Here is a 27,579-nt window from a genome sequence, read left to right on the forward strand (position 1 = left end):
AGACATACCATGTTCGACTTTTCCCAACATCAGTCAACTTTTAAAACTTTTCATTAATAAAAAACTTAGTTGAAAACTACACGAGAATGTATTCAAAAGGTTTTTATAATTAAACAAAAAAACAGTGACAGCATACCATGGCTACAAAATGGAAATTAAATTTATAAAAAATGTGATGCTGCAATATTGCGTATACGCCTAGTAGTGCTGTATCAGAATAGCACAAAAATACTTTTATTTTATCATATTTGCTTCAAAAGTTCAATTAAAATAATTAAAATGAAACCATTAGAAAAAAATACTTCTTTTTTCTGAATATTTATGGATTTGTATTACGTATACGACTAGTAAGTCAATTTTTCCGACCTAAAAGAGAGCAATTCGACTATCTCTCTAAATAAAAATGAATCACAACTTGTTATTTTAATATTAAGTATACGCATGGTAGTCTCGTGTAACAAGCAATTACTATAAAATCCTTTTGCTTACTTTATTTTAAATAAAGAGCCTAATAAAAAGAACGAAAAACCTATTCAGCCTTATAGCTTTTTATGAAAAAATATTAATATTTTCAGCCATATTTCAGTGGCGACTTCCACACGATCTGAAAGTTAGTGGCGCTCCCCGAAGTGTTTTCTTAGGATGTGTCTCGACCCGTTCCCTGCGATACCACTTCATTCGCCCCCGAGGACATCCCCCAGAGCCTCCAGCACACAGACACTGGTAGCAGGATATACATATTTATGTGTCACATGGTCAGTTGAACTTGTGCATTGCCTCTTCCGGTCGTGTCAGTGTATGGGTGTGGGTATCTATTGATTTATGGCCAGAACACCATCACACAGTACACCACCACGGATAGATGAAGGAACGAGATAGACTGAGAGCAAAAACAAAGAAAACTGCATGCGATAGACTACAACAATATTTATTTATACTCGACACAATAATTAATTACATTTCTTCATCCGTTTTGTGCAAATAACGAAACTAACTAGGCGAACAGTACGTTTCACAAAAGCAAGCAATGTTACATAATTTTTATATATTATATAGATAATAAACGGTTTTAAAAAAATGTTATTGATCCATTAAGTGTCATTGAAGGGACTTTGTTAATGAGCCAAGTTACAGACCCCGAATATTCGCCATGTTCCATTGGAAACTTTGACATAATTCCACCATCATCCAAAGTATATTCCCACAAACGTATTTGCGAACCGGCCTTATAAATGATACAAATTTTAGAATAATAAAAGGCACTCTAGTTCCACTTACCAGATAAGGACAGGTATGATTGATATTTGTATAGGGCTTTATAAAAGTATATACAAGGTTGGGAATCACATACAGAGCACGGTTCTTGAAAAACTGGCAAACGTCAACGGTTATATCGAAGGCATTTGGTTGCAACAAACCAGCATTACGTTTTCGCATTTTAAAACTTATTTCAAGCTAAAAATCTTTTCTTAATATAGATTTTTATTTTTTATCCAATTTGAGTTACCTGTGATACGGTTTTGTTTAAATATCCTTCAATATTGATCATGTTACGATGCTCATCGATCTCCTTGATCTCGCAAACAGTTAGTTGCCCCACATCTGGTACAAAATTTTTGCATTTGAGGGCTCCAAATTTATAGGAACCCTTGGAAATAATCATAGAACTATGTATTTAATTTTCTTTTGGTTTGATTTGTCTTACCTGAATAAAACTTATACCGGCTAACCCAAATATAATAAATACATATGATTTGGACATCTTTTCGCGTATGACTGAATATTTTTCCTATTTGAAGTCAATGATATATCATAATGTTAATTACATTTTAAGTACAGCTTTTAAAAATAATCGCTACACGTTTTGTGCATTAGTTGTCACACTTGATTTGTTTTTATAAATTTATACATTTTTTAACCTTTTATTAAGTGCTTATATTTAGAATTCCAACTTAAAAATGCATTTGAAATACTCATTTTTGAGCTGAGAGATGAGAGCATAATGCTGTTGTGTTGGCTTTCATCGCCATGATTTATAGTTTTGACACGCACTGTATATGCAAATATAGTGGCCACTGCGGGTGCACTCGATAATCCCCTGCTTAGCCCCTGCGTCCCCTTTGTTGGCTCTCGAATTCAACACCCCGGAGGGCATTTACATAGATGGCTGAGCTGGGAGTTTTCCAATGGTCATAATAGATGGCCAACAGAGGGTGGTCAGGGAGGGGGGCCACATGGGGGAACTGGACGACATTCAGCATTCAGCAGAGCATAAGCATCTGATATGCATCAAATCTAACTCAATTGCTGGCCCGAAGAATAACCAGGAAATATTTGAGACTCGAGCTCAGGGAAAACTTTGGATTCTTTGTATGAGGACTTCTCGAAACCCTCGCAGCTCTTCCGGATTCCTGTCTCTCTCCCCATCCTCCTCCACTGACTGCCCGTTGTCCTGGCATGTCCTCATGTCTGCTGGCTGATGTCCATCTCTGTCTAAGTCTCCTCCGTCTCCTGTCGACATTTTCCTTTCATTTTCACAAGTGGCTCAGCTTGTGCTTTTTATATTGGCATCCAGATTCGGGTGTTGGGCTCGGAATGGGGGCTAGGATATGGGGTTTGAATCCCAAACTCCGCTTTGGCTTTCTATACAAACAAAAACTCGTCATTTTTCTATTTACATAAGCCCAGACATACATATATGGCCAAAAGCAAACAAATGTCTACATACATGTGTTCACTTTACATACAAATATATATGTATAGGAACATATAAAAATATGCACATGGCTGTTTCTGCTCAGTCAGTTGTTTTTATACTCTATCCCCGAATATTTGCATTTCTTTGTGGGGTTTGCCAAAATTTTTCAAAAGGCAGAGTTTAGTTAAAATTTAAAATTTATTCTAAAGAATTCTGATGGTTTTTATTAACGTTTTTTTGCTTTAAAGACAAGCAGAGCTATTATGGTATATTTTTTATGTAATAAAATAACAAGGTCTTTTTTTTCTCTATCTATATACTTTTTCCCTCAAACAGTAGGCGTTGGATGCGTAGAATTTAATTAAAGTAAAGGGAATTAAGGGTATCCTTGTCACCGTTGCCGGGTTATAGAATCCTTCCGTTCCACTCCGCTCCCATACCCAGTTGATGTTGTGACTGCCTCCTGTGTCTCTTGAAGATATTTGGCTAAAGGCTTTTAGGACAGCTCAGGACTCGTTGGGCTGTTAGTTGCCGCTTCCAGCGAACATAAAAATGCCCTTAAAAGCAACAGAGCCGGCGGAGAACTGGCCGAGCAGGAGCAGGATGTGGAAACTCTGAGGGAATAAAACGAAAACAGCCAAATATAAAACTTATACCGAAAAGGGATTGACGGATATAAATGGTGATATGACCTAGGGTCATTTGTATAAAATTAAGTTGAACATCATAAAAAAAAACAACAACAACAACCGCCTCAAACAAATGACAAAACTTGCCTAGGGCCGGCAAAAAAAAAGGAGGCGTGCCTGGGAGAGGCCAACACGCCCTTCGGTTATTTCAGGCCTTAATCAAAAACTTCAATTCGATTTACAATAAGCCTTACTGTGGCTTCTTACCAAAAAAAAAAAGACCCAGAATGATGGAAAAACAGGAAGAGGAAAACTAAATTGTTATACTTACGTTCGAGGGGAAAGTTTTCATTTTCCGTTTTTCCGTATTATTATTTTCCTTTTTTTTTTGCTTTTTGCGTTTTTTGTGCGTTTCCCCGTTTTGTCTGCATCTGCTTTGCTCGTCCATCTTTAATAAACATTTTTATGCCGTATGCTAATAAAGATGCTCCCTCTCATCGGTCGTCTCTGGCTCTGGTTTTGGGCCCAAAGCTATTTGCGGAGCTACCGCTCGGAACCGCACCACTCCACCCGACATTCCACTTTTAATATCCAGCCACGTATGTCATGGCAAGGAACCATTAAACACAAAACACAACGGAAAAAGTAAGCTTTGGATGGGGGGCGAGCGCCAGTGAAAAGTGGAGAAAGCGGTAAGGGCGGTAGGAGAAAGCAAAGCCAGCCAGGCAGCCAGCGAAAAAAAAATTATGCCCCAGACGCCGCTGAATTTTAAATGAGCCTTTATGGGCTTCATTTCAGCGTGTAAATTATCTCATTTGTCAGCAATTGCGCTGTATGCGTGTATCGGTGTATCCCTGTGTGTGTGTGCGAGTGTGTGTGTGTGAGCGGCTCAAGTGCCCGCCTAGACCAAGGACCTAGGCCCTGCTTTATTATACATCATATAGTATATATATAATATATGTAGTTCCCTGTCCATATGCGGCATGTACTGAGCCTTTTGTAAAATGATTCAATGACGGGCTCCTTGGCATTTAATGAGATAAGCACGCGTTTCACCCGATAAGATTGCCGGGAATCCGGATAAAGTCAACGCGGCTCCCAGGTCCCATATCTCATTTAAAAATAGATGCCTGCGAGTGGGTTGATTCATTAATTTTGAGTTCCATAAGCTGTCAAAAATCCCTATAAATAAAGAAACACACGCACTGGTACCTTACGTTTTATAAGTAAGAATGTAAGTAGAATGTAATCTGACAAGTGTCTTGCTTTTGTTTTCTCCCACAGCTTACAAGTTTCTTTATTTTTTGGCAAGTTTGTTGTGGTCTCATTTTCACTCGATATGAGACTTTTCCCCATCAACTTTAAGGAACTTTTCCGAAAAGTAATCTCTTTATACGTCACTTATTCATTATTTTCATATTTTGGTGTTTAAATTTTGTTTTAAATTTTTGGTTACTCAGAGGTTCGCCACAAAAGTATCTACATTATGGGTTTATAGACTTACTAACTTAAATTTAAAGAAAATATTGAGCTTATAAACTTCAAGTTTATTAGTCGACTTATAATCCTATTTATAAACAATATAGTTTTCATTTCTATGAGGTTCTTGAACTTTTCCGGAAATCGTTAGTATCATAATTCTTCCGCTTGCATGTTTATCTCCATTATAACACTCATTATCATATTTTTAAATAACATTTAATCGTATGTAATTAGCGGTACACGCCCCACTAATTACCGGTCATAAGTTACGAAAAGTTTCGTTAGTTTCAACTGGAAACCAACAATAGGATTTTGGTGAACAAACTTTTCTCTCGTAATTCCTGTGATAATTTAGTTATAAAAGTTGATAAACTCAAAATGATTCATTCTCGCCTGGTAGTGATTGACGAATCTGATTACCGGCTATCGGAAAGTCAAAACTGCGGTCTGCTTGTTGCAAGTAAATCAGCAACCGACCCGTTGATTGCAGGTCCCCTTGGGGCAACTCGTCCTCGCCTCGCCAGGGACCGAAAATCGTGTTTCCGAAAGCGAATTTAATGGCAGCTCAAGTGGCGAGCAAGGATAACTTTTTTGTTGGCTTAGTTCGAAGGGAAAATATGAAAGCTCTGCACCATTCGCGTTGGCAAAAAGTTTTTTGCTTTTTTAGTTTTATTTTTATTCAGTTTTCGTTTTTTTTTGCCTTCTGTCACATGAAGGTACCATACGTGAGTATAAGGTTGAGGACAGGACCCACTTTTTGCATTGATGATGCTGCAGATTTTCCGAGTATTTGCAATCGATGATGTGTTTTACCGAATTTTATGGGACAACCTTCGCACACGCTCGCCAGATCCTTCCTATATGTATGTATGTATGTACATAATATGTGGATATAGTAAATTTCATATCCGCTTGAACAAAGCCAAAGAAAGAGCCAGAGCCAGAGCCAGAGCCGTAGCCGGAGCTAAAGCCTGAACCGTATCCAGTGCGGCGGACAGGCCAAGCCCGGACCCGACAACCCAGACCCACCTTTTGACAAGGGCATAATTAAAGCATAACAGCAACAAAAACATCGCTGGGGCGGGGGCATAGAGACCCACCCCCCTGGCACACCCCTTTTCCATGCTCCCTTCCTGAGCCCCTCTTTCCATTCCATACTTCCTTCGACCATAAAAGCGTCGAAACCCACGACATACGGGGTGAGAACAGGTTGTTACTTCCTTGCAAACAAGGTTCCGTTACCGTTATGTATACGGCCACATCTACACCTACATCTGCATATGTATGGGTGTATGTGAGTGGTGGCATGTAAGGACTAGGGGAAGGGGGCATTGGGGAGCACACAATTTCGGAAAAAATAATAGCATTGCAAATGAAAATTTTATTACTCCACCAATGCATTGGTGCGCACACTTAAAGGTTTTAGGGAAGTAAAATATAAACATAAATAATTAAATATGTCCCCATAAGAGTAAAAAATCCTGAATGGCTAATGATCCTATAAACACCACAATTTTATTGTTATTTGCCTGGGAGGTGATTATGATCGGAAATTTTTGAAATATTATATAAAAGCTACAAGGAATTGTTTCAGGTATTGTTGAGTACATACTTAGGTATAAGCTTTTAAAATAAAAAACTATATAAATTTAGTTTTTCAAAAAGCAATTAAGGTACCTCTCTTGGAAATATTAATAGACCTAGAAAAAAGCTTTAAGAAATATTTCTAAAAACTTAAAAGAGCCTTCTAGCCTAAAGAGCCTAACTTGTAGCGGCCTTTCAATAAATTTAATTAAAATTTCTGTATTTTTATCAAAAAGATCTTTATGCAAATAATGATTTATAAATTTTAGATTGAATCTAGATCAAGATTAAGAGGAATGCTATTTTTCTAACCCCGCCTGTGGGTGCGAATGTGTGTTCTTGGAGTATAAAAGAAAGCACGTTATTGCCAATTTAACTTACATTGTGCATGTGTCTTTAAACAAAGATTTATGTACCCACTTGCATGCACAGCGCCATCCGCAGACCGCAGCCCTCACCTGGATCCCGGTTCCTGGAGATCCGAGGGCCCTGGCCCCGCAATTCTTGTGTAGCATACATTTGCGGGCATACGTCTTGGCCCCGGGAACAAAAAGGTGAGGTGGTCGGTCAGGTGTATGGGCAATAATTCGCTATAGATGGGCCCCGCTACGAGTGGGTCGCCCACTTAAATCAGCATAATGATATGCACTTATTGTTGTGGCAAATTTGTTGCGGAAGTGCTGTGAAAACCGCATGAGGATGAGGCCAGAAGCCAGGAGCAAGCTCCTTAATACCAGATCTTGCGGGGTGAGCTCACCTCGGCTCACCCGGCCGCATGTCGATGTCGATTTCTTCATTTGCCTAATACGAGTCGACGCCATCATTAATCTAAAATATGGCACAGGCACACGCACCCACCCACGCACACACACTCCCATGGCGTGCATGTAATTATGTTGGATGCGGGGGGTAGCTGGATATGGTGTGAGGGGTGTGAGGAGTGTGAGTGTGCCACACCACAGAGACACACATTTGCGTAAGCCTTGTTAATCGTGACAAAAGCTTATTGCGGGTTATTTGGACTACTTGTTTCGCATCCGGCGAGCCGGAGAGAACGAACGAATATCAACACTGCCACAGACATTTCTGTATTTGTGTCTCTCTGAGTGTGTGTGTGTGTGTAGGTCCTGGTGGCTGCTGCAATGGTGTGCGTGCACAGAGAAACAAAAATACGACATTTCAGAGCACAACCCAGAGCGGTTACACGCAGGCAGGATTTGATTTCGTGTCCCTACGATTAAGGCTCAGCGTTTTAAATAAAACGCATATTTGTAAAGCGGTTTCAAGCATAACGCCCATTATGTAAAATATAACCAGAAGCCACATTTCGTGAGCCAAATAATTGCTGAATACGCCCAGGATATACCATCGTATTCATCATTCTCATAAGCGGCTTAGTTTCATCATGACACTTTCCGGGAATATTTAAAATCGGCTTAATCTTTATAATGTTTTTATTAATTGCTACCATAATTGGTATTTAAAAAATGTTAAAAAACTTACACAATGATATTATCCAGGTGATCCTACTGAAGCTTATTGAGAATATTCAATTTTGAATCAGATTTGTGGTTTTAAACTTTTATACGATGGAATAAAAGGTAGTTAAAGATACAACATTATAGTATATTACAATAAACAATAAAAAATTATATTTTAAGAAAGATCTAATATATTTTCAGTTTGAAACTTCTTTTTGTTTCTTTTATTTTTAAAAGTAAAGTAAAGACATAGAGGAGAATAAATAGATAAGTTTTTCGTTTAAGATCCTTTTCAGTCAGAAATAAATCATATCTATGAAGCCTTATATAGACATGTTTAATAAGATCTAGATAAGTAAGAGTATTAGGGTTATCAAATTTTAAAATATTCTTGATTAAAATTATTTTCTGTCAGTGCCGAGTTATGTGTGCGTTTGGGCCTGACGCTTGGGCCTGTCATCTCGGAGGAGGAACGATATCGGGGAGAAGGAAAGCTGTGGCATGAGGGGTAGAATGGCTCCCGTCACTTGCACACATAATAAACATTTTAAACATTATTCTCGTGTTAAGCAGCTTCTTGGATTGGTGTTACTGTTTTTGTTGCTATTGTTGCTGTGTTGCTGCTGTTTTTGGTCCTGCTGCTGCCGCCGATGTTGCTGCTGCTGCTGCTTCTGCTGCTGCTGCTGTGTTGATGTTGCTGTTCGTTTTCGGTGAAATTTACGGGCTTCAACGAATAATGGTGCATGTGGGAAATGAACGTTTTGTGTTCGCTTTTGCCTGTCATCGCAGCCACGCAGCAGAATCCGCACACAAATACACGCATTCCGAAACATTCGCCACTTTATCAGCATTTTACTTTAGCCGTTATTACCAGAGATCCACTCGCAGTACATTAGCACACCCACACATACACCGGCAGGACCCAGCACCCACACCAACGCCCATCCACCCACCCACGCACACTTCGGGCACTGCTTACGCACACTATTGCAGCTGTGCTCACACGCATGTGTGCTTCTACAAGGTTGCGACTCTCCAAGGAAATTAAAAAACAACTAAAACAAATTAACAATATAATGACAAAAGTCTTATGCGCAATGTGGTTCAGGAGTCGCAGCGGAGCAGAAGAAGGACTTGAGTGGTGGCAGGAAGATGCTAGCTGGAAAGCGGGAAGTATGCCTAAAAGTAAGGAGATAAGTAAGTATTGTTACACTGTAAAGAATAACAATAGAATATGTTTAAAAATTTGTTAAATTTTAATGCTTTTTATGAAGGAAGTTCTACTTTCTTCTTTAATATAGTAGATATGACTGAACTTTAAGAGCTATTTATTGAATATTTCCAAAACCACACACAGCTTTATAAACTAGGTTTCTCTTGCTTTTCAACAATAAATCTTTTCTTTAAAATATCCTCCATGAATGCTACCAAGTAATGCGACGCCAGGACATACAATTTTATTAACCAAACCAAAAAAAAAAACACGAAACCCAAATATCCTTGCATTTTTCTTTCACTGCTCTTAGCCAAGAACCTTGGATTTAGTCTAGCAGCTAAATGGCAAATCAAGCATTTGCACAAAATTGAATTACCTACCCAGGCATCTGAGTTTGCAAGCCCATTACCAGTCCTCTCCTGCCACGCCCATGCCGCCTTCCGATATAAACACACCCATCCCCTAGAGTACCCGCCCACGTTAAGTATACGCCGTGGATTCGGGGCCAATTGGCACTTTTGCAATGGCAAAACGGGAATGGTAACAGCAATGCTTTTAATGATGATCGATTTGGGTAAACAATGAAATTTCCGCATTCAAATTTTATTGCCAGCAATCAGCGATGCTTCCTGCCCACAAAACACCCAACACATATGCCGGATGGGATTTGGTGTGGCTTTAATATTAATCTACGCTGCAACGCCTCTTTGCTGTTTGTTTTTCAAATTTACAAATTTAATGTTGTACCTTGTTATTAAAATAGGCATATAACAGATAAATAAAGTAAGTAGGTTATTTTAAAAAGAGGATTTTTTGTAACGAGCTATAATCCAATTTTAAACCGTTTCAGTGGGACCAGGCTGTCACATTTAATACCAGATTTAAATTCGACAAGAAGTATTTTTGGTGAAAGCAGTCTACGGCCACACCAACAAATGTAAACAAACAAAATTACCTGTTACCCGTTCGATCGTTGTACACTTCTTGTTAAACCATTAGGCCATTAATTGCTAAGGAGCAATTAAAGACATGTGCAATAACCAATCACTCAAAGTTAGTCCAAGTATTTAGTGACAATCGCTAGAACAACGAGCATCTGGCGACATAACATTGGCGACACAACACACATTCCAATGCACTTTCTCCCGAAGAAAACCCGTCGAGCGGCTTATTTGACATCCATTCCGATATCAATACAGCAATAGCGAGCAATAGAGAGAAATAGAGGCCACATAGAGACCGCTCTGAGGAGGCAACAACAACAAAAAGTTGATTGCCATCGTCGCGGCGGTTTTATTGGGCATTATAGCCCCAGTCACATCTGGCCCGCTCTCGAGTTAGCCACGTTCTTTTGCCCGAACGAGCGCTCAAGAATTTTGGAATTCGTATGTAATTTGCATATAGCAAACCGCTGATATATGCACTGATTCGGAGCACTGGGCGGAGCATGTTCATCGAACTGAGTCACTTGGTTATTCTCTGCTAAAAGTGAGTATCTAAAATGCCACACCATGAATCTTTAATGACAACAGGCACACCTGTTTCCAGGATGACTTCGATTGTGGAGAAAGTGCGTCGCGTTTTGGATGGCAAAGATCTGGGCGAAATCACCACGGAGCTGTGCGACTTCTCATTAAAGGAGCAGAATGCCACCGCCGAGGCTCAGGGTGTACAGCCCTCGTCGGCTTCCGATTTTGTGCCCATTCTTGGCAAGACCGTGACCTATATTGTCGCCTGTGTGCTGATCAACGAGCACGACGAGCTGCTCATGATCGAGGAGGCCAAGCAGAGCTGTGCAGGTGAGGTTCCCCTTCACATCCTAACCACAACAAGACAAGCCTCTTATGCTCTACTCTGTTGACCAGGCAAGTGGTACTTACCAGCCGGACGTATGGAGCGAGGAGAGTCCATCACGGAGGCAGCCGCCAGGGAGGTGTTTGAGGAAACCGGCCTGAACGCTGAGCTAACCACCTTGCTGGCTGTGGAAGCGGCCGGCGGGTCGTGGTTCCGCTTTGTGCTCACTGGCCGCATCACTGGCGGTCGTCTGAAAACGCCGGCCGACGCCGATGCCGAGTCCATTCAGGCACGCTGGGTGCGCACTCCCAAGGAGATGCCTCTGCGATCCAGTGACATACTCAACATAATCGAAATAGGCAGGGCTTACTACAATGGCCAGAAGATTCCGAGCAGCTCCTCCCTCTGGCACAACAAGATCCTGCCCACCCGCTGTACCCACACAAGGAACTATTTACGAGTATTGGCCGTGGCGCGGAAGAGGTCCCACAACTCGCTGAACGTGCTGGTGAGCGAGAAGAACTCCCATCACTTCCCCACGGTGGAACTGCATCCGAATCGCAGCCTGCACTCGACGCTGCGCAAGTTCATGATTGAAATTTTCGGCGCCGAACTGCCGCAGCACCGGCCCCACGGATTGCTGAGTGTCGAGCACTCGCCGACCGAGCAGGGAAACACGGACGGGATCTGCCTGAATCTGCTAGTGGCCTTCCGGCCGCCTCTCGAAGAAATCTCCCTGATTGGAAAGTGCATTTGGCAGGAGCTGGGAGCACCGCTCGACGAAACCCTCGGCCGCATTGTGAGCAGCAAGCACGCCTCCATTCCCCTCAACGTAGTGCGCTGAGTGTCTTAGCTTAAGCATTTAGTAATACGCCCTAATCTATGGTGCAAGCAGTCTATTCACAATTAGTTGCAATTAAATATGATCCAGAGTGATGTAATGCAATCGTGTATACCTTTTCGGATATTGGAAACGCTCTGAGCGAAAGACTTGGACTAATTTATTTGAATCTGTCCCAGGTGGCAATTAAAGAGCTCGCTTTAACGACCCCAGACAGACTAAATTTCCCGGTGCTAGTTATTATCTAAGACTTACTAGTTTGCTTTAGCGTAATCTATGATAAGCCACATCATTTAAAAGATTTTATTAACAAGTTTCACCGAATTTGTAGAATCTTAATTTCTTTGAATCTTAAACTTATCAAAAAATAGAGAATGTCTTTAAAATAAATATATAAAATATATTTAAATTTTTAAAGTGCTATTATTACTCAAATAACAACTAATCGATTTGAAACATTCATTATTTAATTTGGATATAATCGGGTCGATACATCGATAAAATGCGTACTTGGAATATGTCAAAAAATAGAATCTATTGCAACAACCGACTAGGATATAAAGGGGGGTCAGGAAAAAATGCACGATTTGGATCCATACGAACTAACTACTAAGCCGCAGCCGTACCATTCTGGTCTGGTTAGACCCATACCTTGTTGAACAAGTCCATAAACGAGTCGTAGATCATAAACGTAATTGCAACATCCAGACAAACGCGACCCAGTCGGGGCACTGTGCCCTTGTAGAAAGCGGCAGGACCCTCGTTCTTCAGGATCTTCACCGCACAGTCGGCAGTGTTCTTGTACTTGGCTGCCTCCAGGCCCTGCATCCTGGTCTTCACGACATCCAATGGCGTATTACCAAACACGGAAGCAGCGCCGGCAATGGCACCGAACAAACCCACCACCAGCTTGGGGACCGGCTTCTTGGGATCATCGCCCTTGTATATATCCTTCAGGGACTCCAGCACAAAGAATCGAATGGCCTGGTTAGAGCCCTGCTTCAGGATGGTAGCTGTCAGACCCTTGTAGATACCGCCGATGCCTTCGCTTTTAATAATATGTCCCACTCCATGGGCGAAGCCCTTGTACTTTGGATTGGCGCTGCGCTGGTCGTTGATGAACTTGACTTTGATGGTTTCCATGGGCGTGACGGCCACAACAGCTTCACACACACCAGCCCCCAAGCCGCACAGCAACTTGCCGGAACTGCTTAGCTGTCCATTGGAGTCCTGGATCCTCGTTTTGAAGGTCTCGAATGCGCCGAATCTGTAAGATACATTAAGTGAGTATTATATTTTAGAAATTCCTGCTTTCCTCATGTATGTATATATTTCTTGTCGAGTTTATAAAAAACTTGCCCGAACTGATAAAGCTTTACCAGACGGGCTGATAAGAAAATTGCCATTTAGGGCAAATTAGAAATAGTTTCCTAGGTCATTCAGAGTCTACTTTAAAGCGATTCTTATGAAGAATCTGAAGAAGAATCTTACCTCGCAGCCGATTTAGGAATACTGCCGTAGAGGAGCACACTGAGACCACGATACAGTCCGAAGAAGCCACGCTGCTGGACCGTCTTCTTGACACAGTCGCCGATACCGTTGTACTTCTTGGCTGCTCCCTTCTCGTCCAGCTGCAATTGTGTCTTGACGAACTCGGTGGGATATGTGATGCAGATTTCGATACCTCCGGTAATGCCCCCCGCCACAATGCCCTTCAGGCCCATGGTTCCGGTCCCGGCACCGGCCGCCGCGCCCTCCGACCTCATCCAGGGGCGTTGGGGGAAAGGACTCAGCCTCCGAGGATCCATGCTAGCCAAGGCGCGGGTGTGTGTGTTAACTGCGGATAAAAGAGTCACATTTTAGGTAATTGGTCCACTCAACATCCAGTCGAGAGCTATTTAAAGACCATTGTTGACGATGGGACGTCTCCACCAATACATGAGCCTTGCATGGCGGACTACTCTTGAAATTTTCTTGCGGAAAGTCATCTTCGAATATTAAAAAAAAAGTCTTTTCTTGAGTATCTTTTGTAGTCTTGTGTCTTGAAATATAAAAGATCAATGGGCAGTAACGTAGAAAAAGTATAAATAGACTCCTAGATTTGAAAAATAAACAAAATATTATAGCCTATCTGTAGTGTTTTGTTTTCAAAACAAACTAAATATAATAATATCCCTTTAGGTATCTGCTAGATTCTTTTAAAATGTTTTAAAGATAGAAAGATACTCTACTTTATGACATCTCTGTAGACCGGTTTCTGCAAGAAGCCCTGCTCTCTAATGCGGGTAATTTCCAGTCGATTAGTATAATCAATGGCTATCTCTAGTAGTATTCCACCACGCACACCCATTTATCGCCAAAAATTTCACCTTGAGGACAAGGTTCATAACAAACCCCAGAGGAATGAAGAACCGCCAAACAACTACACACATATTTTGTTAGAAAATCTATTCAATGATTACTTAAGATCGGGTGATATAGTATATAGTCTGTGTCTACCGATTGGTTAGGCAGGCAGGCAAGTGGGAGAGGTACACCCATATACGAGTAGTATCAGCTGTCGAGTTGGATTCGCTCTTTGCACTTGACAATTTTGAATTGTTTCAGGGCGGTTATATAACTTTTGCATGACCATAAATTTTAGTTCATAATTATGCATTACTCGTGCTTTCTTCTGTTTAATCCACATTTTCCGTATCGGGCTGGAAATCACGATAAACATAAACAATGACTGCTGATAGGTCTTCGCTGGAAAGTTTTAACGGCTTCCATTCAAACACGCACATACACACATGCAAGGTGGCTAAAAAAAAAACTATCTAGCTCACCCACCCACCCACACAATCTCCCCCTCACTGGGATGCATCTAATTTTTATCATTAATGGAGAATGCAGACTCGTAGATTGCCTCTGTTTTTATTACTACTCACTTAGATATAAATGCAAAACGGAATAATTAATTTTGTGGAATGGCCAGAAGCTGCAGCGGTGGCGGAGAGACAGTGACTGGGAACTGGGAACCGCGATCGGCTGAACCTCAAAACACAAATGATCGGAGAACTAAAAAAAATTCCAATTTCCAATCGGGGAGCGAAAGCTAAGAGTTCCAACGGTCGGCGATTTGTAAACATCCCCACTACACTGGGGAAAAATCCTAAACATTTTAACTCTATTGATTAGATAAGAATATTTCAAAAGTTTATAAAGAAAACTAAAATAAACCTTTTTTAATTAAAGAAAAGTTATGAATCCCACTGTTATTTTAAGTATTGCCCAAATATTCTTACAGTGTATTGAGCTGGATCCCCCCTTACTCAAGAGAGAGCACCGAGAGAGCAAGCCCCCAAGTAACGGCTATGGCGTGATACGTGTTTCTGCTGACGCCGCAGTTGGGATCCCTTTTCTCTTTCACTCTTACTCTCTAATCAGAAACCCGTTTGACCACCAACAACACACCCGCAAGCTTTCGGCTGGAAAAGCTCTGGGGCATGGAAAGCAAAACGTTTGACTTTGTTTCAAAATTTGGAGGACGCCGCAAAGTAGGCACTCTTTTCCACCGCGATTACACAACTGGAGCACACCAACACTCTAACACACACCCTCTGACACAACATGGTATCATATCCAGCTTATCAGTACAGTTATATAGTGCTCTATAAAATCCAGTCGATATATACGCTATCAATTTCTAATTTATAAACCTAATTGACCAACTTAACGGTTTGCTTTTTACCAATTGACGTAGTTTGTGGCCATATTCGGATAATATGTGTATTACTAACGCAGCCGGTAAACGTTGAATGATAACTGAAGCCCGGCAGGAAGGTAAGAACGCCAGAGCTGCCAACTCGGTGGCGCTAGAAAGTGCGGCTGCGCCAGCCCCCGCTATATAAAGATGCCGCCGCCCCCACTTGTAGGATTAGTCCAACCCACTGACCCCCACGCTTATGCTCGCACACGTCATTCTCAATTGCAGTGCAGGAAACGAGTGGGCGAATAATGTAGCTCGAGTACAGTGGAATTTTAAGAAATTTAATATTAGAAATATTTTCTCCAATGGGCCTCTATATATCGAATATAATTTGATTCTAAGAAAAGAGTGCATTTTAGTTTGAGGTACATATTCCAGATTGACACTTGAAGGCCATCTATATATTTAGATTCAAAATTTGGCTGAATATAGAATAATTCCTATTCAATTATTCCCAGATCCCCCTGGACCATTGTACAGTTTTGGATACAAACGAATAGCCTAATAAATTAATATCTTTCTATATGTCTATATACTGCATCTTCCATGTCAAACTTATAAGAAGGATACACAGTTTTTAAAGCACTTCAGTGATTTGGTTTATTCAAAAATGCATTTGGAATTTCGCTCCACAATACACCATCGGGGTGTGTACTCGTGCGATTATAAATTAATGTTAGGTGTGCTGCTCCTTTGGGTTTAGTTTAATTTACTGTTAGTCAATAACAATAGTGGCTGAGTTAGTTGCAATGCAAGTAGTCGTATGGTTATAGTTATAGATCAGTCGAGGACAGCTCCCGGGGCGCTTAGACGGCCTTGTAGGTGCGCACGCTCTTCACGCTGCCAATGGTGAGGGTCTGCAAGGTGAGGAAAAGGTGTAAGGATCGGGAAGGATACCAAAAGTAGAGATTTTCAAACTTACAGTGATCAGCTCGCCGTCGGTGAACTCGCGGACAATGGTCGAGGGCTTGTCGCCCTTCTGCTCCTGCGTCAGCTTGTTGCCCTCCAGGGTGATGATGCTCTTCACCTTGCGTCCGTCCAGGGTCTCCTCGTCGAACTCCTCGCCCAGCTTGAAGCTGATCGTGGATGTCTTGAAGGTGGAGGTGGTGGTCAGAGTGTAGGTGTCACCATCCTGGGTCACCTCGACGGTGGGGCTGACGCTGTTGCCAGCCTTGCGCATGATCATGCCGACGCCTGTAAAGGGAAAGGAAATGAAAATCATATAGTCATAAATCAGAAAATGCTGCACATAATTCAATTAGCCCATTAAACTTCGGCTCCCAGCCGCATCCACAATGCAAATCGTATCATATTTAATTAAAATTAATAAAGTTCCCTGCAGACATGGGCCGGAACGTCAAAAGTCGAGCTCAAGGTTAACGAACAATGCGGGTCCGGGGCTTATCAATTGTCCAGCCCTCTGGAATAAAAATCAAGCTGGACGGCAACAGCATCTTATCGCAGTGTTGCACTCAATAATAAACATGGACCCTCCCAAGGAAAAAATATATATTTCCATATATATTTTAAATAATATAAAATAATCCCCAAAAATGAGCATCCCTTTGAACATTTTATTGGGGACATTGTATATCCATCAAGTCATCAAGTGGGCCAATCAATTATGTTCAATTATGTATGGGGGGCCAGAGACCCCCACGGAAATTTTGTGCCTTTGTCAAGCACCCTCGAGTCAAGTGTCAACTGACGTTGCCTCTACTTGTGAGTTTCCCACTCATGGGAACCTGGCAACTGTACCGCAGATCGATTTCTATATACATATATGCACTCAATGGGTCCCGGAATCGGGAACCTTGAATAGATTAGCCAGCCTATGGCCTGCAATTTCCAACAACTTTTGCCAATGATAGGGCCCAAAGTGCAAAATCCGCAATCGCCGCCCAATTATCGTTCCCAATGCCATAAACCAAATAGTTTATCGCATTTATATATACGACGGTGTACCAGCCGATAGCTGATAACTGCGGACGAGGCCCCCGCCAACAAGCGGGCGGCTGGTACTGATTGTTTGGGTTTGAAAATTGAGATCTACGTGGCAGGGACCAAGTCTAGCATTAAAACCGAAACCGCAATTGTATACAGTACTTGTATGAGAATAATTCTGGGGAACCGAGCCTAGTAAGAAGATCCGTCGTTCTAAGCGGCGCCGACATCTCCGGTTCTAGATCCCAGACGGCATTTATTTTTCACAAATCAATACAGAAATGGTTCTCAATAATTATTATACTAGTATTAGATTCTATATCTACTATATGGTATAAGGTAGTCTGACTGTACAGGTCAAAGATCGCCAAAACAAAGTTAATGGCCCAAAGCGAGCAAAGTTCATTTTGGGGAAACTTTCCCCGAAAATACATCAAAAGTAAGAGACACCTGTCGCAAAAGCTGTCTCATGATGATCCCATGGAAAGCAAACAACCACAAACGCCTCTTTTTTTTTTTAGCAACAAACTTGCATACATACTTATGTTAAGTAATAAAAAAATTTGTGACTCAAAAGTGGGGGCTAAAGTACACACTTCAATTAATTAGATTTTAAGTTTATTGTGCCCCAAGCGATAAGCTTTTACGGTTTTACGGTATTATATGTATTTACCCCACTAACTGGTAACGGTAAATTGGAAAAGGAAGTACATCCATGGATGAATTGGAGCACGTTTTTCTCCGTTTTGCCTCCTCTATTGATTTTCATCTCACACACACAGAACTGCACACTCACACAGTGCCAAAATGGTGCATAAAATGCCGGCCGGCTAAATTTGGTGGCGTGTTTTTTGGCTCTCTTTTCCACCTTTCTTCATAACTTCTTTAGGCACACTTGCAAATGCAATTCTTAAGGACACTTACCCAATTCCTTCATGTACTCATCGAAGTTCTCGGACTTCTCCAGCTTGTACTTCTTGCCGATGAAAGACATTTTTTTATTTGAAGATGAGATTAAAAATCTGCGGCCTACACGAGGGTTCAGACGAGCTTCACGAATGAGTAGCCGGCCCGCTTTTATAGAGTTTTTATAGGCTCTTCTTCTTACACGAAAGCGAGGCGGCGAATTGAAAAAAAGCTTAAAAAAAAGCTTTGCCGGCTGCTCTCGATAGAACAGCTCATGGCGTTACCAGGCAAGAGTTTTAACATCACTGAAAAATATTATATGTATACAAATTTAGCGCAAAACTTTTATCTCTAACTACTTTTATCTACTAAATTAACAATAAAATAGTATTATATTTTTAGCAAGCTGATAGCATAAAGACTTCTTTATTTTTTACAGTGCATTTAAAAATAACATCTCTCACTCGCTCTCATCTCTCTTCTCTTTACATTTCTTTTATTTGACATTTTTTATATTTGTCTGAGAATAAGCGGAAACATTTAATGATGTGGCATCGATCTGAAGATCATCTTACCAGATGCAAAACCCACTCAAGTACAGTACCCAAGGGTGTAGGATTGCTGACGCCGAACTTCTGAAAACTTTTCTCCAAAAAGTTTGCTTTGAATATTAACGGTCCTATGTATGCCGGCCATATAACCACCGCACATTGGCCCCTTGCCGTATTATGACCCCCGTATAATGGGCCAGACGTGATAGTCAGATAGCCACAACACCAGCCCCTCTTTCACCTTGGCGTGATCAATTAACTGCAGCCGTAATTGACTCAAAGGTACCGACAACTGAATTGCAATGGCTCTTCTAAAAACAGTCAGCATACTACAGTCTAAGTTAATTGATTGATGGAAAATACTTTTTTTTAATAACCATCTTAATAATTATTTTCGAAATGAAATTGTACAGTCTTTTCTTGATTGTTACCTAAAGTTCGCATTAGAGAGTCCGCACTGTCTTGCAGAACTTGTCCAAATTGAAGCTTTCATCTGTGGGTCAGTGCTACCGTGCTAATAAAAATGTCACCGGAATTTCAACAAAATCCCAGGCCAGAGTTTATAAATAGCTTTCATCACCATTTGTTGCACATTTGTATGAATTTCTTTTGAATTCCGGCTGTGAATGTTAATCTAATCGAGGACTTCCTTCCATCCAATGCAATATTAAAATTACCCACGATCTACAAATGCTTGCCCCAGTTGACATTCCCCTCGTTAAAGCACATGCATACCTTTATTTTCCAATTCCAATTGTTGCTCTCTTAGGATTCTCAGTCTTCAACATGATGATAAAGTAAGCTTTATGGGAGTTTTTGAATGAAGGAAACTATGGATTAGTTATTCTTATATTATACCATGTTTAAAATAAAGTAATCATTATCATTATCAAAAAAACACATTTAATATTACTAAAAAAGCTAGTTTTTAAAAAGTAACGAATAACAGTCGGCTTCCTAAGAAATGGTTTCAATGTTGCATACTTTAAGGCATATATTCTTTTCTTTCACAAAGCCGAAAGCTATACTTTGCTATTGTCTACTTTTAGGCTTTGCAGATTTGTTTTTAAAAATGGAGGCAAGACCGTTAATAAAGAAAATGTATTAAATGAAATATTAAATATTTTATTTTATCTAGGTGTTACTTCGATTATTATGAAATTAAATATTGTTCTTAATATTCTTAAATCTATGAACCCAGTCAACGAAACAAAGTAATATCGAGTTTGTTTGTATGATATAATAATGCGTATCATTATTACCAGTTGTTTATTACTGATTACAATAGCAAAGTGTCATGCAAATGGGGCAGACAGTTGCTATAGCCTTTCTTATCAGGCCAGATATAATGCACAACCCACAAGATACAAGATACCAAAAACCACCAAAGAGATATAATGAGAGAGTTGATTAAAAGAGAGCGAAATCCATTCAAAATAGAGAAAACACGGGAATGAGTAATAATAAAATACACTCAAAATGTTATATATATTTATAATTTTAAATTAAGATGTTGGTTTTGAATGGATCTACATATATAAAACCTCTATTTTTCTAAAATGTTGATTTGATTTGAAATAATTTACTTTACAATTCCAGGTATTTTCAGGAATTCAATAGAAGAAAAATGATCCCATCTTTCTGAGTGGACCGATCTTAACCTGGCACAACAAACTGAGAGAGATCTATGAGTATAATGAGAGATGGAACGAGCCATTTAGTCCTCTCCGAATCGGAACCGGGTAACTCTAGACTGGTGGTGAGAGAGTTCGACTGCTGTCGACCAACCATTAGAACGGGGCCAACCATTGTATCTTACGGATCCATACGGATCGAGTTTATATATACTATACGGCCATGTGGATGCGGGGATTCTGATAAGTTCGATGCGCGACGGGGAATATAGAGCTGAAAGCAACTCAACGCGGCCGATGACGAAATTCGGTTGTAACAGATAGAAATACAAAGTGTTTCGAAGTGAAGTGATCTTTCATCTCGTATTTGTATCCCCCGAACCAGGGGATTCAAGGCAAAAGTCAAGTGCTATTACCTGCTCAGTGACAGTGGAAAAGTTTACTCCCTTTGGGCGCGAATAGAAATCGAAGTTGATCCGAAAACTCTAAATCAGTGGCATTTCCATCTGGTTTCTCTCCGCTAATGCCGAACTAATTATATTAGAGGCGAGCGCGTGTCCCCCTTCGAGTCAAAAGGCGCTAATCAACCGCGATCGCCCATAGCCGATCCCGGCGATAAAACAAGTCTCCTGTAATGCAATCATCTATATAGATATAGTCCAATTTAGCTCCAATTAGTTCAACGTACTGCCATTCAGAATGCAGTCCATGAAAGCGGACGAGCTCCCGGAGAATCCACGGGAGCGTTCCAATCCCATCTCATCGCTCTTCTTCTGGTGAGTACTATGGGATACAGATAACAAAACAAAAAAGAGTATATATAAAAATATATATTCTTCCGTATATTTGCTTTGAAGTAAACAATACAATATTTTAGCATGCATTTTAATTATATATTCAGGCTAGAAATACTTTTAAAATACGTCATTCGTTCAAATAGCATTTAAATCCGGATAAAAATATGTGATAAGAGCACTTTGATAATACAAATTACCGCATTGAAGGCCAATTAAGGTGCTGTTTTTACTCAGTGCTCTCCAAATGGAACACTAATGTGATGGAAAGCAAAAAGGGGTTGCCGGCGTGACAACACTGACAAGTTGATTATTTTATTCAATGGATCGTTTAATTTACATGGCCGGAGCGTGAAAATCTTTTTTTTCCATCCGGCTGGACGGAGCTTCAGCTTTATACATACAATTGGTTACCAATTAAAAGCGGCCCAGTCATGCCTCCATTGTCTGAAAAGACATTTAAGTGAATCAAATATGTTCTGTATCAAAAGTACTTTGATATTGGATAGTTTTATCGAGCAAGGTGTAATATACACGAGTTGCTGATATAGCACTGAGTCAGAATGCTATCAAAGGTGGAGTAACCATTTAGGTTTGTTAAATAATATCTTTCTTAGATTTATTGACACATATTAAAAACAATGAGATTAGATTACCCAGTGACAAACATTTAAAAAAACGAACTTTGTTTAAGGTCACGGGGAATTCCTGCTATCAGAATGAACTACCTAAGTGAAGGTACTTATGCCAAATAATTTTAGATTATAGATAAGATATACCTATACATTAAATATAGGAATTAGGAAGTTTCTTGATTTAGATTACCATAAACTTTTATTGCTAACGATGATGAAATTGGTAAAATTTATAGAAACTCTCCCCATTGTATACTATAATTCAACTGGCAACTGTTTTTCTCACTGATAAGAGTATAGGCATTTCAGTTGTCTATTCATTTTTTGGCTGTCACAACAGCTTCTGATAACACAGTACCATCAACTAATTATGTTATGTTTTCTTTATAACTCTTATAAAATCTGGATTTACCTGAAACTACGTGATGATGCCCGCACAACCTAAAGTTTTGCCCTTCCCGTACTCTTCAAGGGTCGCAAGAAGACGCTGGAACAGAAGGATCTCTACAGGGCCCTCAGGGAACACAAATCGGGTAGGTTTTTTTACTTCTTTTTTTAGAATTAGATAGAAGCTTAAATGATGGATCTATTTTTCAGATTCCTTGGGTGATCGGTTGTGCAAAGCTTGGGATGAGCAATCGGGAAAAAATGAGCTCCCCAGCCTGCGTCGTACTATGGTGAAAGTTTTTGGATGGCACTTGGCATTTACAGGATTGTCTCTATTCCTCCAGGAGTTCCTAACCAAGTAAGGTACTCTCAATTATTGATTTAAACTCTATTTAATTTCTTTTAATTATCAGGATCACCCAGCCAATATGTCTTTTTGGACTATTGGCCTACTTTTCTGGCAAGGATCCGGATCTGACCAAGGCCCAGCTCTATGCAGCTGGTCTCATTGCTGGGTCGGTGTTTAGTGTTATGTTAGGTCATCCTTATATGCTGGGGCTACTGCATCTTGGCATGAAAATGCGTGTCGGTAAATAAATACTCTTCTTTAAGAAAATCTTCAACCCACTAACCTTGATCTACTTCCAGCTCTCAGTAGCCTGATTTATCGGAAAGCTCTAAGACTAAGTAGAACTGCCTTAGGAGATACCACCGTGGGCCAGGTCGTCAATCTCCTCTCCAATGATGTTGGACGTTTCGATACCGTCCTAATCAACGTGCACTACCTGTGGTTGGCTCCACTTGAACTGATTCTAGTCACATACCTGATGTACCTTGAGGTGAGTGGGTGGATACGTTGTTTGGAAAACTTTTCAAACAAATGTGGAAACCGGTTCTTGTGAGCTCTATCAATGTGACTAACTAGATAACTTTTGCAAAGAAATGAGATTAAAACTATATAAATTTTGTATGTCATTCCAATGGACATTAATGAAAGATAATTACTGCTCACGAAAGCTCCATTAAATAAATACATTGCCTTAAAAATTATTTCGAGTATGGGGGTTCCCATATTAAAATGTTAATTTATTCTCCCATAAAACCAACGATAAGAACTTAAACGATTTTTTCATAATTATTTTTCAGATCGGAGTATCTTCCTTGTTTGGAATAGCTGTTATGCTGTTGTTTCTTCCCTTCCAGTCCTATCTGGGCAAGAGGACCAGTGTCCTGCGGCTAAGGACGGCCCTAAGGACCGACGAGCGTGTCCGCATGATGAACGAAATCATTTCGGGAATCCAGGTCATCAAAATGTATGCCTGGGAAAAGCCATTCGGCAAGTTGGTGGAGCTGACCCGCTTCAATGAGATGGTGTGCATCAAGCAAGTCAACTACATCCGCGGAATACTCCTAAGTTTCGCCATGTTCCTGTCCCGCATCTTCGTGTCCTCGAGCCTGATCGCCTTCGTCCTGTTGGGCAACATACTCGATGCCGAGAAGGCCTTCTTTGTCACTGCCTATTACAATATCTTGCGGCGATCTGTTACGATGTTCTTCCCCCAGGGAATCTCTCAGTTTGCCGAGCTCATGGTCTCCATACGGCGCTTGGAGACGTTTATGCATCGCCCCGAGACTCAGGTCAGGGATAAGTCAATAACGCCGAGTCCTATTCCCAAATCTGATATTGCCTTGAATGGGGACAGCCCCAAGAGCAACGGCCTGTCGGACAACCTGATAGAGTTCAGCCAGTTCCAGGCTCGATGGGAGAGCCACTCGGTAGAGCCCACTTTGGAGGACATTAATCTTCAACTGGGTCGTCGGAAGCTAGTTGCTGTCATCGGGCCTGTGGGCGCCGGAAAGTCCAGTCTGATTCAGGCGATTCTTGGCGAGCTACCGGCGGAGAGTGGGCACCTAAAGGTCTGTGGTAGCTACTCGTATGCGGCGCAGGAACCGTGGCTCTTTACAGGCACAGTGCGTGACAATATACTGTTCGGTTTGGAGTTAGATAAGCACCGCTACCGCACTGTTGTAAAGAAGTGCGCCCTGGAAAGGGACTTTGAACTTCTGCCCTACGGGGACAAGACGATTGTCGGCGAACGCGGAGCATCCCTATCCGGCGGGCAGAAGGCCAGGATTAGTTTGGCGAGGGCAGTGTACCGGCGAGCGGACATCTACCTTCTCGATGATCCCCTCAGCGCGGTGGACACCCACGTGGGTCGGCACTTGTTTGACCAGTGCATGCGTGGCTACCTGCGAAGTGAGCTCGTTATCCTGGTCACGCATCAGCTGCAGTTCCTGGAGCAGGCGGATCTCATCGTAATCATGGACAAGGGACGGATCAGCGCCATGGGCACCTACTCCTCGATGAAGCGCAGTGGCTTGGACTTTGCCCAGCTGCTGACAGCGCCGAATGAAACGGATGAGTCCTTCGACGAGTTGGAGGTTCCACCTGGAGACGGGGTGGACCGTCTGAGTGTGCCCTCGCTGAGCAGGAGGGACAGCAGGGTCAGTAAGCCGAGCACTCGGAACAACAGCTTCACTTCCCTCAGTTCCATGGCAGAGTCGATGGCCCAAGAGGCGGCCCTGCAGATGCAGGAGACCCGTGTGGAGGGCAAGATTGGCCTAGGACTATACAAAGAATACCTCACAGCCGGTAGCAGCTGGTGCATGCTCTTCTTTATCCTTTTTCTCTGCCTGGCCACTCAGATCCTGAGCTCAGCGGCGGACTACTTCTTGGCCTATTGGTGAGTAGACTTATCCATGATTCAGTCCAAAAACTAGAGATTTCTTACTCATTGCAGGGTTGACAAAAATAAGGACAAGGCGGATATGAAAACCGATCCGGAGGACATGTATTACTTCACTGCCCTCAACATAGCCGTGGTGGTGTTCACCATTGTTCGCACGATGCTCTTCTACCAGATGGCGATGCGGAGCTCCAAGCAACTGCACAACGCCATGTATCGGGGCATCACGCGGGCGGCCATGTACTTCTTTAACACGAACCCCTCGGGCCGCATTCTGAATCGCTTTTCCAAGGATCTGGGCCAGATTGACGAACTACTGCCCTCCGTTATGCTGGACGTGGTGCAGATATTCCTCACCCTGAGTGGCATCGTCGCTGTCATCTGCATAACGAATCCGTACTACTTCATCCTGACCCTTGCCTTGGCTATAATTTTCTACTACATCAGAGATTTCTACCTGAAGACCTCCAGGGATGTAAAGCGATTGGAGGCGGTGGCCAGATCGCCGATATACTCGCACCTGAGCACCACCATTAGTGGCCTGCCCACCATCCGGGCCCTGGGAGCTCAGAAGGAACTAATCGCGGAATTCGACAATCTGCAGGATCTGCATAGTTCTGGATACTACACTTTTCTGGCCACGAACCGAGCCTTTGGCTACTACCTTGACTGCTTCTGCACCTTGTACATTGTGGTCATCATCCTCAACTACTTCATCAATCCACCGCAGAGTACTGGAGAGGTGGGCCTGGCCATTACCCAGGCGATGGGCATGACTGGCATGGTGCAGTGGGGAATGCGGCAGTCGGCGGAGCTGGAGAACACGATGACAGCCGTGGAGCGGGTGGTGGAGTACGACGAGATTGAGCCGGAGGGAGAGTTCGAGTCTAGGCCGGGCAAGAAGCCATCGCCGAGCTGGCCCGAGAAGGGCGAGATCGTGGCCGAGGACCTGTGCCTACGGTACTTCCCGGACCCGCAGTCCAAGTACGTTCTCAAGGCCCTCAACTTCCAGATAAGGCCCCGCGAAAAGATCGGCATTGTGGGACGAACTGGGGCCGGCAAGTCATCACTGATCAACGCCCTTTTCCGTCTCTCCTACAACGAAGGCACCATCACCATCGATGATCGGGACACGGCCGAGATGGGACTCTTCGACCTGCGCAGCAAAATATCCATCATCCCTCAGGAGCCAGTGCTCTTCTCGGGCAGCATGCGCTACAACCTCGATCCGTTCGAGGAGTACCAGGACGCCAAGTTGTGGGAGGCTCTGGAGGAGGTTAAACTGAAGCCCGTGATCTCCGAGCTTCCCAGTGGACTGCAGAGCAAAATCAGCGAGGGCGGAACCAACTTCAGTGTTGGCCAGCGCCAACTGGTCTGCCTGGCCAGGGCCATCCTCCGGGAGAACCGTGTCCTGGTCATGGACGAAGCCACTGCCAATGTAGATCCGCAAACTGACGCCCTCATCCAGGCGACCATAAGGAGCAAATTCCGGGACTGCACGGTGCTGACGATTGCCCATCGACTCAATACCATCATGGACTCCGATCGAGTGCTGGTTATGGATGCCGGACATCTAGTGGAGTTTGGTTCGCCCTATGAACTCCTCACCGCCACTGATTCCAAGATCTTCCATGGCATGGTGATGGAGACGGGCCAGAGCAGCTTCGATGGACTTCTCAAAGTAGCAGAAAAGGTATGTTTCTTGTTAGATTTTCGAAGATTTTTCGTTAAAAACCAATTCCTCTTTATTTCAGGCTCATCTGGAAACTCAGAAGCCTAAAGCCGAGTAGGTTCCCCTACTGGGACACAAAAAAAGTTCTCATTTCCTGGCTGTAAGCCCTGCAAAGTGTACCTAATCCAGCCAGCTGCATTTAAGTTAATGTTCTACTTAAAGTATTACTCCCTCGAACCATAAATACTTATGAAACTTCCATGTGGTAGATATACTGTAAAATACACAAATTCATTAAACTTTTTAACGTATAAATTCTTATGATTAGTCCTTTCTGAAAGCTGGAATTGGGAATCTCTGTTTAGGATTACTTTCAGCCACCTAATAGGCAACGAGGTTATTTGGAACCATTAATTTCAGGAAACTAGTCATAGCTTGGGTAATATGCATCCTATCCAATGGACAAAAAATCTAAAAAATATTTTGTCTTCGGATTTTGATGCAGAACGGTGGCGAATCGATCTAGAAATCGTTTAAGGTTCTCCGCTTGAGAATCGGATGAGAATTGGGGAAGATATAGCCATCACCGTGGACCCTATAGGGGAAATCCCATTTTCAAGGGATCCCATCACGAAAAATGGACAAAAAATCTAAAAAATATTTTGTCTCCGGATTTTGATGCAGAACGGTGGCGAATCGATCTAGAAATCGTTTAAGGTACTCCGCTTGAGAATCGGATAAGAATTGGGGAAGATATAGCCATCACCGTTGAGCCTAAAGGGGAAATCCCATTTTCAAGGGATCCCATCACGAAAAATGGACAAAAAATCTAA

At 42.1% G+C, this 27,579-nt stretch overlaps 4 protein-coding genes across 5 annotated transcripts; 2 read left to right on the plus strand and 2 right to left on the minus strand.

Annotated features, from left to right (window-relative positions):
- Nucleotides 1-9,989: 9,989 nt before the first annotated feature.
- Nucleotides 9,990-12,015, plus strand: LOC108127877 (8-oxo-dGDP phosphatase NUDT18). The gene is made up of 3 exons (XM_017245184.3): nucleotides 9,990-10,578; nucleotides 10,639-10,889; nucleotides 10,956-12,015. Exons 2-3 carry the CDS (start codon nucleotides 10,640-10,642, stop codon nucleotides 11,726-11,728), a joined length of 1,023 nt encoding a protein of 340 aa, XP_017100673.2. The 5' UTR covers nucleotides 9,990-10,578; nucleotide 10,639; the 3' UTR covers nucleotides 11,729-12,015.
- Nucleotides 11,996-14,789, minus strand: sea (mitochondrial citrate transporter scheggia). 2 transcript variants are annotated; one of them, XM_017245182.3, is made up of 3 exons: nucleotides 14,656-14,789; nucleotides 13,217-13,562; nucleotides 11,996-12,992 (listed from the first exon to the last, which is right to left on the minus strand). In XM_017245182.3, exons 2-3 carry the CDS (start codon nucleotides 13,531-13,533, stop codon nucleotides 12,365-12,367), a joined length of 945 nt encoding a protein of 314 aa, XP_017100671.2. In that variant the 5' UTR covers nucleotides 13,534-13,562; nucleotides 14,656-14,789; the 3' UTR covers nucleotides 11,996-12,364. The 2 variants fall into 2 exon arrangements, with proteins under 2 accessions (XP_017100671.2, XP_017100670.2); XM_017245181.3 differs by lacking the exon at nucleotides 14,656-14,789 and adding an exon at nucleotides 13,632-13,792.
- Nucleotides 14,790-16,050: 1,261 nt separating this feature from the next.
- On the minus strand, nucleotides 16,051-18,501 carry fabp (fatty acid binding protein). The gene is made up of 3 exons (XM_017245185.3): nucleotides 18,345-18,501; nucleotides 16,399-16,670; nucleotides 16,051-16,333 (listed from the first exon to the last, which is right to left on the minus strand). The coding sequence occupies exons 1-3, from the start codon at nucleotides 18,412-18,414 to the stop codon at nucleotides 16,283-16,285; spliced, it is 393 nt and encodes a 130-aa protein (XP_017100674.1). The 5' UTR covers nucleotides 18,415-18,501; the 3' UTR covers nucleotides 16,051-16,282.
- Nucleotides 18,502-20,662: 2,161 nt separating this feature from the next.
- On the plus strand, nucleotides 20,663-27,061 carry Mrp4 (Multidrug resistance protein 4). Its single transcript, XM_070281659.1, has 8 exons — nucleotides 20,663-21,287; nucleotides 22,388-22,473; nucleotides 22,538-22,685; nucleotides 22,741-22,916; nucleotides 22,976-23,166; nucleotides 23,474-25,071; nucleotides 25,129-26,767; nucleotides 26,829-27,061. The coding sequence occupies exons 1-8, from the start codon at nucleotides 21,211-21,213 to the stop codon at nucleotides 26,862-26,864; spliced, it is 3,951 nt and encodes a 1,316-aa protein (XP_070137760.1). The 5' UTR covers nucleotides 20,663-21,210; the 3' UTR covers nucleotides 26,865-27,061.
- Nucleotides 27,062-27,579: the final 518 nt, after the last annotated feature.

Source organism: Drosophila bipectinata, chromosome 3R (genome assembly GCF_030179905.1).
Source record: "Drosophila bipectinata strain 14024-0381.07 chromosome 3R, DbipHiC1v2, whole genome shotgun sequence".
NCBI lineage: Eukaryota > Metazoa > Arthropoda > Insecta > Diptera > Drosophilidae > Drosophila > Drosophila bipectinata.

Coding starts and splice junctions, on each gene's coding strand:
- Mrp4 (XM_070281659.1), top strand. CDS start 21,211: ATGCAGTCCATGAAAGCGGACGAGCTCCCGGAGAATCCACGGGAGCGT. Junction 23,167..23,473: donor CATACCTGATGTACCTTGAG/GTGAGTGGGTGG, acceptor ATTATTTTTCAG/ATCGGAGTATCTTCCTTGTT. Junction 25,072..25,128: donor GACTACTTCTTGGCCTATTG/GTGAGTAGACTT, acceptor TACTCATTGCAG/GGTTGACAAAAATAAGGACA.
- LOC108127877 (XM_017245184.3), top strand. CDS start 10,640: ATGACTTCGATTGTGGAGAAAGTGCGTCGCGTTTTGGATGGCAAAGAT. Junction 10,890..10,955: donor GGCCAAGCAGAGCTGTGCAG/GTGAGGTTCCCC, acceptor TCTGTTGACCAG/GCAAGTGGTACTTACCAGCC.
- fabp (XM_017245185.3), bottom strand. CDS start 18,414: ATGTCTTTCATCGGCAAGAAGTACAAGCTGGAGAAGTCCGAGAACTTC. Junction 16,671..18,344: donor TGAGTACATGAAGGAATTGG/GTAAGTGTCCTT, acceptor TTCCCTTTACAG/GCGTCGGCATGATCATGCGC. Junction 16,334..16,398: donor CCGACGGCGAGCTGATCACT/GTAAGTTTGAAA, acceptor CTCACCTTGCAG/ACCCTCACCATTGGCAGCGT.
- sea (XM_017245181.3), bottom strand. CDS start 13,713: ATGACTTTCCGCAAGAAAATTTCAAGAGTAGTCCGCCATGCAAGGCTC. Junction 13,563..13,631: donor ACGTCCCATCGTCAACAATG/GTCTTTAAATAG, acceptor TTTTATCCGCAG/TTAACACACACACCCGCGCC. Junction 12,993..13,216: donor ATTCCTAAATCGGCTGCGAG/GTAAGATTCTTC, acceptor TGTATCTTACAG/ATTCGGCGCATTCGAGACCT.